Here is a 12,775-nt window from a genome sequence, read left to right as displayed (position 1 = left end):
AGGGAAAAGGGGAGAAGGGAAAAGGGGAGAAGGGAAAAGGGGGAGAAGGGAAAAGGGGGGGGAAGGGGGGGAAGAGGGAGAAAGAGTGGGGGAAGAAAGGAGGGGAAGGAAGAAAAAAGAGGAAGAAAAAGGAAAAAGGAAGAAAAAAAGGGGAAAAAAAAGATAAGGATGTGTTAACAACTGCTACATGACAGTGTTTATAAATAAAAGAACTTAAACTGCCCAAATGCTACTTGTTAATCTAAAGATTTAAGATTCTGAAAAAAATGCAATGAAAATGGTTATAATCAATAATAAACAGCAGATTCAAGTTAAGTAGTTATATCATGGGAATTAGATCTTCTTCTACAATAATTTGTGAAATCAGCCTAGCTGTTAACTTCAGAAAGTCCCTAAGTGCCACACTCACACATCTTTTAAATATCTCCAGGGATGGTGACTCCACCACTTCACTGGGCAGCCTGTTCCAATGCTTGACAACTCTTTTAGGGAAGAAATTTTTCCTAATATCCAATCTAGATCTCCCCTGGTGCAACACAGGGTTGTCTCCTCTTGTCCTTTCACTTGTTACCTGGAGAAGAGACTGATCCCCACCTTGCTACAACCTCCTTTCAGGTAGTTGTAGAGAGAGTGATAAGGTCCCTCCTTTTCTCCAGGCTAAACAACCCCAGCTCCCTCCTCAACTTCTTGCAAGACTTGTGCTCCAGATCCTTCACCAGCTCCATTGCCCTCCTCTGGACTCACTCCAGCACCTCGATGTCCTTATTGTAGTGAGAGGCCCAAAACTGAACACAGGATTCGTGGTGCAGCCTCACCAGTGCAAAGTACAAGGGAAAAATCACTGCCCTTGTCCTGCTGGCCACACTATTCCTGACACAAGCCAGGATGCCATTGGTTTTCTTGGCCACCTGGGACACTGCTGGCTCATGTTCAGCTGCTGTTGACCAGCACTACCAGGTCCTTCTCCACCAAGCAGCTTTCCAGCCACTCTTCCCTCAGCCTGTAGCACTGCAGGGGGTTGTTGGGAGCCAAGGGCAGGACCCAGCACTCGGCCTTGTTGAACCTCTTACAGTTGGACTTGGTCCATTGATCCAGTTTGTCCAGATCCCTCTGCAAAGCTGTCCTACCCTCCAGCAGACCAACACTCCCACCCAGCTTGGTGTCGTCTGCAAACTTGCTGAGGGAGGACTCGATCCCCTTGTCCATGTCATGTCTAAAGATGTTAAACAGAACTTCCTGAACAATCACTTAGTTATTTTAAAGATTTCAAAAGCAAGATAAATATAAATTGTAAAAGGCAACATTTGCAGGAGACACAGATGGGTTTTCCTTACTACTTATTCTAAGAATGCTTTCTGAACCCTGTGCTCTTCAAAAGTAATTTACTGTGGACAGGTACACAACTCTCCTGTTCAATCTCATTGGGAGCCAATTGTATATTCCTTCACCAAAGAGTTAACTATGTGAATTTTAAAGCAGCCTTAGGAAAGCTGATCTGGGCAGTCGTAAGCAGAAGGAGCACCCTTGGCAGGAATATCGTCATTCCATAAAAGCTGGTTGTTACAGATTAACTGACAACATTCCTGTCTCCGAGAGCAATTAAGAAGTCACATCTGATGAATACTCATGCTGACAGAGCTCCTTCAAAGCAAGTGCACTACAGAGACTGATTACAGGATTAATATTTTTGTTAGTATCTGAACAAATTCAGACAGAGAAAAACAGCACTTTTACTAACACAATTTGGGCCTGTTGGTAAGTATTGAAAGCTAAAAATGTAAAACATATCCATGGACCAGCTTCTATTTGTGAGCTGGATAAAACCCTATCTTCTGTAAAGACATCAGTTCAGTACCTCTGCCAGCGACTCTCTTTCCCTACACACTGAGGCAAAGAGCTACAGTTAATTTAATTGACGTATCTTTGGCTTTCTCTAGAAGACCGTGCTAGAATGTACTAGCAGTTTTTCTGTGCAGTTTTAATGAGATCGACAACTACAGAACTTTTAACACAACAACAGTAATGGCTTCAGTAGGATTTAAATGTCATACCACAGGGTAGAGATTTTTGCTTAATTTAACTAATGGAAGCCAATAATACTCTTTTAGGGAAAAAATTATCACTAAGTTGTTTTACTTATTTAATTTAGGAGGCTCACTGTTAAGACTCAGGGAAAACATTTTCATTTATTATTAACAGTTCACTACATATTGTATAGATAAAGCAATAATAAAAATGCAAGGAGCCACTAGTTAAGAATAATTTTTTTTCCATGTCACGATAAACCATTTGCTTAAAAATCTGCCAACTTGGCAAATTTGAATTTCAAGAGGTTCTGCTTACTGTTTCAACAAGAAATAGTTTCCTGATAGAATTCTTCCTCTTACAACATCATTAAAACCTTCTCGTCGCGTTGCAGCATACATACTTTCTGTGGACTCGTTCATGTCAGAACGGTGTCCTGAAAAGAAAAAGCATTTTGGATATTAATACTTCTTGTAGTCCTTAAGATTTAACAACATTAGGTAATGTTATACATAGTGATCCAATAGGCCACTGTTTGCTGCCGTCTGACACGCTACTATTCTGGAAAAACAACAAAACACGTTCCTGTTTTATTAGAGAAATACTAAACCAGATTTTGAGCCCACTCACATGTCTAGTAGTAGTGAAATATATTAAAATATGCACTTGCTCACATATTTTTATCAGGACCAGGTTTTTTTGCTCTATTCCATTGTGGAGAAATAACACCAGGCATAGAACCATGAAAAGTACATCTATAAAAACTAACACTTTTTGACGGCATCCAGCAATGTTTCTACTGTCTCAGAAAAAAGTTTTTTCAAAGGTCTTACCATATTCCAGTCCATCAAACCTGGCCATATTTGATGCCACTTCTGCTGTGCACAGCACGTGATAGCAGACAATTGAGTAACGAGTGTGTGGTAGACTCACTTCAAGCACTTTAGCACCTGCATTCTGAAAGAGGTCAGCAGCCTTTGACCAGAGAGCCAGAATTTCACCAGACAGCCCTGGTACATGATATTCCTTAGAGGAAAAACAAGAAGGGGAGTGATTTTACACGCTGGTTTACTTCTAGTAGAGGCCAAAATGCAAATAATCCTTGCTAAAAATAAATTGAAACCATTATCTTACCACAATATGACTTAAAGTACTTATTAAAAGCTTTTTGCATCTACTAAATATTATACAATCAAGCAGTATTAAATTAACAGGATTCAGTCTTCTTAAGAGTATTATGTTCATCTTGGTAGGATCAACCTACATATCGCAATCACGGAATTTCAGCAGTTTCTCCTGAAGGACAAATTACCCAGTTATTCCCTTATTTATCTATTCACTGAGACTGTACTGAACTGCTCTGCAGTCACAAGTAGAAATTCATCAGGTCGAAATCCTGAAACTAGGGTTGCTGTGAGTAGGAAAGATAAAAAGAAATAATGGCCACGATGTATCAGTGGCAACTGACACGCCTCAGTGAAACAAAGCAGGCAACCCCCACCAAAGAGTAACTACAATCAAGGAGTTGGGAGAAGACTTAAATAAGCTACATTGCTGTTAAAGAGCTAAGTTAAAGATATTCCATTAAAATTCTCAATTTTTGCTTCAGTTCTAACCCACAAAAAGAGGCGTAGTACTGTCTGATTTCTGAGTAGCAACGATTCCTGTTTCATGTATGCATGCATCTGTTTAGGACAATCTGTAGCAGCAGAAAACATCTGTCCAAAGGTTATAAATAATTAATCAATACCACCATATTAGATTTATCAAAATCTAAACACTATGCAGCTAATTAATTTTCTAAGTATATAATTTTTGCACTTCACAGATCCTGAATAATTGGTCAGTGGACATCCCTGCTTACCTAATTAAATCTTTGGGTATGTCTGTTCTAGCACAGGTTCAGTAGCTGAGAATCAAACCCGTAGATGTTATTCACATTGTCACTTTGAAGGCAGAGCCTTTATTAAACTAAAAATAGGCTGGAGTCCCAAATATTGTTCCTAAATTGTAAGGACCCCTATAGTTACAAACATCCTTCAATTGCATACAACCGATGCCAGATTACAGTTCTCTTTCCATCCTCTGCAAGTCACAGCTCCTTGTGCCATTCAATTGCCTTTAAAATTCTGCTTTGTATTAACACAGTGCCATTCAGACAAGTATCTCAAAGCAATGCACAAACCAGTACCAACCTCACTGTGTGAGAAGGCACCAAGAGCAACTTGTTTGAGGTTACAGAGGTTACTAATGAAAGAGCAACAGAGAGAAACAAGAACTGAAGTTCCCCATTTCCCCTGAAGTTCCCAACAGTGCTTCCCACAATGATGACAAAATGTTTTAGATGACACGTTAGCATATGCTTACTCCAAATTGCCGTAAAAGGCAACAGAACAAATACTGCTTTTTTCCAGGAGCTGCTTGTATTGTCTTCACAGTTTTAAATCATGAGAGACTGGGAGGTGGTGGGCAAGACACAAATATTTTTTTTTAGGTGTCCTATTTGTTGTTCCTGTCCACAACTGTTGACAGGATTTAAATGTTACCTTGGGAATTCCTATTGAGAGCTTGCTGACATCAGTCAAACTGGGTAGTTCAAATGGCTTAAAGTTGTCCTGAATTGTGGTAGAGTCTTTAGGATCGTGTCCAGCAAGTGAACCTGAAATACGACATGACATATGAAGAAAAGGAAAATGCACATTAGTTACCCAGAATTCAGTTTGTTTTGAGACAATGCTGTAAACAAAGTCAAATGACAAAGTAATACCTAACACAACTGCTGCGTCATCCACACATCTGGTTAGGATTCCTGGCACATCCATGGAGTTCACTAGAGGAATGAGACCATGGCGAGAGATCAGTCCATATGTTGGCTTTAAACCTACTACACCACAGTGAGCAGCAGGGTTTCGGGTAGATCCTCCTGTGTCTGACCCTAAGGCTCTATGGTTTTAAAAGGATCATCATTAGTAAAATAATTCAGAACATTTCCAAATAATAAGAACGTGTGGCTTTAAGATGCATGGCGTTAAAACTCTGTGAATTCTTCCAGATTAGAAGTCATAAACACACAGCCTAAATTTCAGTCTGCTCCCTATTCTATTTTTTATCTGTTCTTTGATTTTTATCAGGGTCTCTGAATTAGTCATCAGGAGAGCCCAAGTCTCTTCACAAAGCAGAGGCAAATAGGTAGAATTCAGACCATCTGAAAATGGCCCCAAATACCTTCTTCTGCCTTCTCTGTTGATCTGTTCCAATACTGTGGACTCCAAAAGATACATCTCATGGGATCTAGAGCACAATTTTCAACACTGACGTCTTAGTTATTCAGTAGCCAATGCACTATGAATCAGCATCTTCCAGTATACAAATGAATAGTGACACTTCTTACCCCTAACAAGAAGGCATACTTTGGAAAGTCTAGGATGTTTTTCCTGTTTCCAAACCTACAAAGCATAGCATCAGAACTCCCAGTTTACAATAGCTTAGGTACAATTAGGATGCTGTATTTTTTTATAATTTTTTTGATTTGACTTCCTTTTTTGTTCACAGGTGAAACCTTCTTTCTAAATTGAAATTTTTATTTTAAAAATTGGAATGGAATTGGAAATTCATATTAAAATGAAACACGTTCTTCTCTTGTTTTTAGTAAATTTAACTCAAGCACCATCAAAAAAATAGAGCAGCTTTCATTCAAATATTTGCCAAAACCAAATTAAACTAAAGAAATAGGTACAATTTTTACTGAAGTGAGTATATGACTTTTCCCATAGGCATCTGTTTCTGAAATGGTTGAACCAATTCAATTGACTTTGCTGAAGTGAAACTTTTTTTCAAAGCGTATGTGTTGATATAAAACATCCTCAATTTTGTAGCATTTTTGTACATCCAAATCTCAAATTGAAAAGACAAAGACTGGCAGTGTTCCCAATGCTTGAAAGACATTAATAGAGTGGATATACAATAGGTTATAGGCTATAAAATACCTGGACAAAAAATTTCCCTGATCTGACAACGTGCTGAGCAGCGCAAAATGGGAGTTCAGTACGGCCAGCAATGTAAGAAAAGGTGCCAGACCCTATCAGGATCATGCCAAGGACCAGCAGATCTTGGGAATGGCTGCACCAAGTTCAGTTTCAACAGTAGTAAAATGTTGAGTAGACTATATCCTAGCAAAGGGCAATGAGATGTATAATTTAAAAAAAAATAATTAAAAAAGCTAAAAAAAGTAATCAACATTAGCAAAAAAATTTTAACAATAAAATAGATGATTGTAATGTAGTCTATGGGTAAACAAGGACAAAGTAATTAAAGAGCATTCTCAAACACCTTCCAAATAAGAGTACATCTGAAATAATATTCTATAAAACATGCTCAAACATGTAGTTCCAGAAATTTCATAAAATGCAAGGTGTAAAATTTTAAGGATCCGTTTTCTTTTAACGGTCAGATGGGGAAGATAGTATAGACAACTGATTTGCTAAATAGCGTGTTGCTATTCCATACAGTTAATAATTACCATTAAAAAAAAAAAATCCAGCCTCCTTTAGGAAAAATACCCACGAAACAACCCAAACCACACACCTGCCAAAAAAACCTCAAACACTGAAACAGACAAGTTTTTAAGTATCTGTGTAGTAAATACTGTGTAACCTTTTGTTAAATCAGAGATTTGACAGCTTTTAAATCCCAAAGCTCATGTATTATTATGTAACTATGCTATAAAAACAAAGGAGGGGAGGAGCGATTATTATACTGTTACAAATTAAGGGATCTCCTAATTTGCTGAATTACATTTTAAGCACGTTTGTGTAAGACACTAAGAGAATGTGTCACAAGCCTCGTAAGACTTTTAAGAGATTATGTGGGAATAAGAATAAAACTGTCACTCCTTTACTATTATATCTCACACAGTGCAAAGTGGTCATATGAGTACACTGAATAATGCTTGAAGTGAATAAGCCTAAATTTGCCTGCATGGATTAATTCTGGCTTCATGACATGCCACAAATAACCTAGGGATGCTGAAATAAAATCTTGCATGCCAGTGCCAATAACCCTCCCATTTCATACTAGCTTATGAGAAAACTACAATTATAAGACCTTCTAACATATTTTGAGACATTTATTGAAAAACAATTCTAAAAGCCTCTTACGCAAAACACGTGAAAGACGACACAGCAGCCGCGCTGCCTCCTGAGCTCCCTCCTGTTATTACCCAGTTAGACTCTTTGTCCTCAGAATGGGATTTTGGGACAGATTTTTCCTTGTATTGTCTTGAATAACTCCAGGGATTTCTGACTGGTCCAAATACTCCATCCGTACTCCCAGATCTAAGACAGAAAGGACAAATACAGACAGAAGTGACAGATGACACAGAGTATTTACCAATTTTATTCTTTTTTCATCCAATTCCTCATCCTTCATTCTAGCAAATTCAATTTCAACACAAAAGAACATAATCACAAAGATATAAAACTGATTTAAGCTATGTAAAAGTAAAGGTGCACATCTGCTTCAAAACAAAGGCATTCTGTTTTTCTACCCTTGCATTTCATGCAAGACCACAGTTGTGGGGAAAACCATTCTGCGAGCGGTGGGGAACAAGCTCCACAACAGCAGGAACAAGCTTTTCTCTGTAAATGACACACTGTTACTCACTCTGTAGCCCTCTGCTGAGGCCATGAGTCCCTGGTTCAGAGCGCTAGACTGGCTTCTCAGAAACTGTATTCAGTCACCTTGTGGTCACTTAAGTGTGAGCTGCTACTCCAAGGTGCCCATGTTACTAGCCAAATCATCAGACAGAGCAGGCAGATGACAGCAGTTGAGAACTAACCTCATTGAGACATCATTACTTTAGAGCTGGATCCGCTCCCTGATCAAGCTCATGGTGCAGCTATGCTGGTATTAGCATAAGAGACCATGCAAACACTCAGACCAGAAATGAGAAGCCAGTGTTGGGATAAGCCTTTTCAGGAGAATCCTGTGCTTTAATGAGCTTAGACAAGTTGCAATATTGCATAATCAGATTTTTGCCGTGCTTTTTGCCTGCTCTTTCTGAGGAATATCTCTTTTACATAGAAATTACTTTATTCAAAACAATAGAGTCAAAGTATTTCCACCCCATCCATATGAATTCCCAATCAAACCTCTGTCTTCAGTTTAAGCAAAATAAAAATAAAACCAAAACACAGCATTTAATTGTTTCCCACAGGTAACTAAGTTCCAGATATTCCCTTCCAGACCCAGCAGTTGGTGTGACAGAGATACTCATCCCTAATGGCCTGATTCTGTTCCCTGCTACAGTTTGGCTGCCTTCACTGATTTGCTGGAGAATCAATTTTTAAGAGCATTTTTCAATGTGCTCCTGACAAAAAGTCACCAGCATTAGTGTAGGTAACTTAAAAGTGTTGCTCTAATTAGCCTTTTTGCAGCAAATCAGGGACTACTCATACTAATTACTGCAGTGGCTGACTGGCAGAGGCAGTGGTTGCCACTGGGGGCATGATAATAATTAGCTATGGGCAAAAACCATCAGCAAGGAGGGGGAAAAAGGCAACAAATAACTGTGTTGTAACCAATTCTACAAACACACTACTGGATCTGGAAGAAGGCTGCTTATCCTTGGCCTTCTGCAAAGGCTGGACCACTTCCTCCCTCTCAAGTACAACTACAGTTTATGTTCATAAACCTCAGCATCTGAATCATTTACACAACAGTATAAATGCTCAGGGAGAAGTTCATGCAACTCTATATACTCTTCACAGGTAAGTATTCATTATTGTCCAGCCTCACAGAAACAGGAATTAAGGATTACAGGTACACTGGAACAGATGGTGTGTATTCCTTTTTATGTACGATCACACATTAAAAATAATAAACACTCACCCCATTGCAAATTCATCCAGGTTTGTTTTGCCTAAAAGCACAGCTCCCTGATCCAGTAATTTCTGAACTACTGTAGCATTGTAAGGAGAAATATAACCTGAAAACAATCAGAACAATTGAGTGATTTATGAGATACAAATTATTTTTACAAGTAGCCACTCTGAACATTTCAGAATTGTCATTACCTGTGCATAAGAACTGTCAGTTCATAGTGACAATGTTTTGCTTCAAGGTAAAATGAATAATTTTCAAAATTTAACAAAAGTAAACCAAATGCTGTTTAGTTTGCAACATCATTTCTTTTCCTCCACAAATTACAATCCAGTAATTCTGGATTATACATGCCTAGAGTGTGGAGCTAAGACTTCACATAAACAAGACACCACAAGGGTAGCAAATTACTGCATTCAGTGAATTTGCAGGAACTGTCTAAAATGAGAAGAAATGAGAAACAGCTCTTTACAGGAAAGTGCTAATCTTTCCTAAATTATCTCCCATTACCATGAGATAAAGGAGCATATGGTTAACCACAGGGTGAAATACTAACTGGCTATACTGCGGTCAAACATGTGCACCCTTTGCCACTTAGACCTCACATAACACAGGATGAGAATCATGACAGTGACATGAGATCTCAGGTAATAACCAACTAATCTTGCAAATATTGACAGGGGTTTCTCCACCCCCACCTTCAACAGGAACAAGGACATCGCTCCTAATACTCACTGCAAAGAATCACAACAGTTCTGATAATGTGCTTTAATGAAAAGCATCTCAGGTAATATAACACTTTTTAAAATAGTCAAGTCATGTTTTGTTTCTACTGCTACTAAAAGTCCCATAATCAGATTAGGATTCTGCTAATTTACTTGCATTATCTTCCACAAAACTTTATAGTTTTACTTTATGCAGAATAAAATAGATATAAGTAATATTTTCTACTTTTGCTTTTACAATAAAAAAAGCACTGTAATGCCTTGAAAATGTTCATGACGTTAATAGAAACAATGAGTTTAGGAAATTAAAAAAAAAAGCATTATACAACATGTTTGTATGTCGGGATTGTTAATGGCTAGTCTTCCTATAGCCATATGAAAAAACTACTTAAGTCAACAATTATCAACAGAACAACAACAACAAAAAAAGGACTGTCTTTGGATTCTGCTAGGCAGAACAGTACTGACTGCTGTCCTCTAGACCTAAAAGTAATGTGAAGCAAAACGTGAATTTTAGAACAATTCTATTTTAGTATATATGTTATAATAAAAACTGCGTTGTTAAAAGCATGTAGTTAATAAATAGAGATAATGTCCTTAGAAGAATAAAAAGATGCATCTGTGATACCAGATGAATTTGGCTGGTGAAATTTGCTAAGTGTATTTCCTCAAATGAGTCCAGCTCATTTTTTGAAAATATTTAGATATCTGGAAGACCCCTCTCCATAAACTGTCTAAAGAGCAAAAGTTCTGAAAGGAGATCTGATTTTACTTTAAAAGCTTTACCGTACCTCTTAGCATGTTTGATGCACATGTTGTCTCAATGCCAGCTGTATTAAAGTTGTCTTTCACTGCAACAGGAATGCCATCTAGAACACCCAGCGGCTGACCTGCATTAGGAATGATTGCAAAGACAACACAGACTAAAGCGAAGTGTGCTATATGTATAGCTTTCTCATCAATTACAGTTTACTTTACATGTCCCTGTGCGTGGTTTTTGGAAGCAAGAGTGCTATCCACTTGGCATTTGATGGTTGTCTGTTACATTTCCAAGAACCATCTTCCATTCCAGCTCTGGCATTGAGCATTCATTCTGCCCAGACCAGACCTGGCTCTGTGTCTAAGAGCTCTGCAGATTCGCCTAAGCCTGCAAGACAGGCAGCTGCTTCCATAGACGTTAGCTATCCCACAGGTGTGCATAGCTCTTCCAATGTGACCACGCAGTGCTTATTTCAGCCATAGGTGCTGCTAAATCCATCACTAGGCTGGGAGCCATAAACTCTGCCTACCTGGCATACACAGTAGAGATCACCTAAAAAATTACTAAAGCAGAGGAAATCTTTCCTAAGTGACTGATTATCAATCATCCCGCAAAAAAAAAAAAAAAAAATTTGAAAGGCCTATGTCAGGAATCAAAAATGTCTTAAGCTGCTAGAGGGCAGCAAGTGTCACCCAGGAAGGAAAAAGGTAGCCTATTACGTGAAAATTTACCTTTCCTGTCTTTTTTGAAAAGCAAAGGAAAATGAGGATGGTCAGCCTCTAAATGCTGCAGATAACAGAACTGAAAGCTGTTCCGTTCACTAATTAATAACTGCAATTAACGAAGCTGCTTTATTTTAATTTGCCTTCTTAATTAAAAACCTGATAGGCTGAGCCAGGTGTTTGCCTACCCCCATCAACAGGCCTGTGAAGGACCACTGCATCTGCCTGTTTGTGGTACCTGCTGCTGGCTACACATCCAAACTAACCTGCTGAGGGAAGAAAGAGGCGCCCAGTAGCAGTGCTGTCAGAGGCACAGAGCCTGTTTAACCTGCAGTGCCTCATTTGGTCCAGGTTTTGTCTCTCATTTCTGAACTAAATACTCTCCTGAGTGCCAAGTGTACACTCACAGAAACCTCAACCACAACTCTCATCCCCCAGTAGTCAAACAAGCAGCACAGACACAGCAAAGGTCCTTCATCTAACACAAAGAACTCCTCCGCAGCGCCCTTTTAAGGACTGATATGAGTTACAGAGACACACCTCTTTTGTATCTTTCCTCTGATGCTTCAGCCTGCTTCAAAGCGGTTTCTTCTGCTATGGTAATATAGGCATTAAGAAACTTGGTGCCTTTGATGAGCGACAGGCATTGCTGGCAGAGCTCCGTGGGAGTGACACGACCTTCCTTCAACGCTGCTGACACCTGAAAGTGTCACCGAAAATAGTTGGGAAGAAAGAAAACACTCCAACACCACCTTTTAAGTGCTAGTGAGCCAGGCATTTCTTTATTCTGGCCAGAGAGACGTAGCGAATCATCCCAGCCACATATGTCCCTTTCAAGACTATTCACATGTATTTATACACTTAGCAAAAAAAGAAATGAACATTCATTGGTTCTAAATTATGCAATTCTCTTAATTTAATTAATATTCTATCTGTTACCGGCTACTTTGGTCCGTATTCTTCGCTTCACTTATCATTCTTGCTTAAGACAGAGAGTCTCCGACTTTGTTAATGCCCTCTGTCTTCTGGTTACTCCAACATGTCTTAGAAGGACCATAAATTTAAGATCCCAGATGACCAACCTTCAACTCCCTCAAGCTTTTTTTATTGAAGCATATCAGAGCTAGTCCAGAGAAACTCAAAGCTTCGGTGATTTAAAGATCAAACCAACAACAGTGTGTAAGGGAAAAAAGCAGAACCTAGCTACCTGCTACCACTAATTAATATTTTAGGAAAGTTACGTAATTTCCAGCAAAAGCGCAACCCCCCTTTCAGGACAGACAGGTGACAGAGCCGGCGCGGGGGCGGTACGGGGATAAAGTGCGATTCCCGCTGAGGAAAGGAGCTCACGGAGTGCTCCCAAGAGACCCGCCGCCCCGGAGAACAGGGGCGCGAGGGGACCCAAGTCACCTGGGTGAACCTGCCCCGCTCTTCAGCCTGCCCCGCTCCTCAGCACCCCCTCCCCACGCCTCGGCACCCCCGCCGGGCGGACTATCCCCCCTCACCTGGCGGAGAGAGGCGCGCAACATGACTGCCAGTATCCCACCACCTCCTCACGCCCGCCCGGTCGTCACAACCCTTTCCCCAGCGCGCCGGCCGCACGCCGCCATCTTGCCGCAACACGCAGCGGCGCCATTGGCAGGTCCGTCAAGAAGGCGGCCGCC

At 39.8% G+C, this 12,775-nt stretch overlaps 1 protein-coding gene and 1 long non-coding RNA gene across 2 annotated transcripts in view; one reads left to right on the top strand and one right to left on the bottom strand.

Annotated features, from left to right (window-relative positions):
* LOC108504615 overlaps window positions 1-594 on the top strand; it is a 19,805-nt gene extending 19,211 nt beyond the window's left edge. The window contains exon 3 of the long non-coding RNA XR_001877187.1: window positions 390-594. This is a non-coding gene — a long non-coding RNA (uncharacterized LOC108504615). The remainder of the gene's footprint in view (window positions 1-389) is intronic.
* Window positions 1-12,747, bottom strand: part of QRSL1 (glutaminyl-tRNA synthase (glutamine-hydrolyzing)-like 1) — a 15,316-nt gene extending 2,569 nt beyond the window's left edge. Inside the window, exons 1-9 of the mRNA XM_017829810.1 lie at window positions 12,617-12,747; window positions 11,652-11,811; window positions 10,421-10,519; window positions 8,914-9,010; window positions 7,182-7,358; window positions 4,793-4,968; window positions 4,572-4,684; window positions 2,859-3,051; window positions 2,344-2,461 (exon numbers count right to left, since the gene is read on the bottom strand). Of these exons, the coding sequence (XP_017685299.1) occupies window positions 2,344-2,461; window positions 2,859-3,051; window positions 4,572-4,684; window positions 4,793-4,968; window positions 7,182-7,358; window positions 8,914-9,010; window positions 10,421-10,519; window positions 11,652-11,811; window positions 12,617-12,640 (1,157 nt within the window). The 5' untranslated portion in view covers window positions 12,641-12,747. The remainder of the gene's footprint in view (window positions 1-2,343; window positions 2,462-2,858; window positions 3,052-4,571; window positions 4,685-4,792; window positions 4,969-7,181; window positions 7,359-8,913; window positions 9,011-10,420; window positions 10,520-11,651; window positions 11,812-12,616) is intronic.
* Between the last annotated feature and the right edge of the window lie 28 nt (window positions 12,748-12,775).

This window comes from Lepidothrix coronata, unplaced genomic scaffold (genome assembly GCF_001604755.1).
Source record: "Lepidothrix coronata isolate B3197 unplaced genomic scaffold, Lepidothrix_coronata-1.0 Scaffold5, whole genome shotgun sequence".
Taxonomy (NCBI): Eukaryota; Metazoa; Chordata; class Aves; order Passeriformes; family Pipridae; genus Lepidothrix; species Lepidothrix coronata.
Note: the sequence above shows the minus strand (reverse complement) of the source record. Positions and strands in the feature narration are given on the sequence as shown.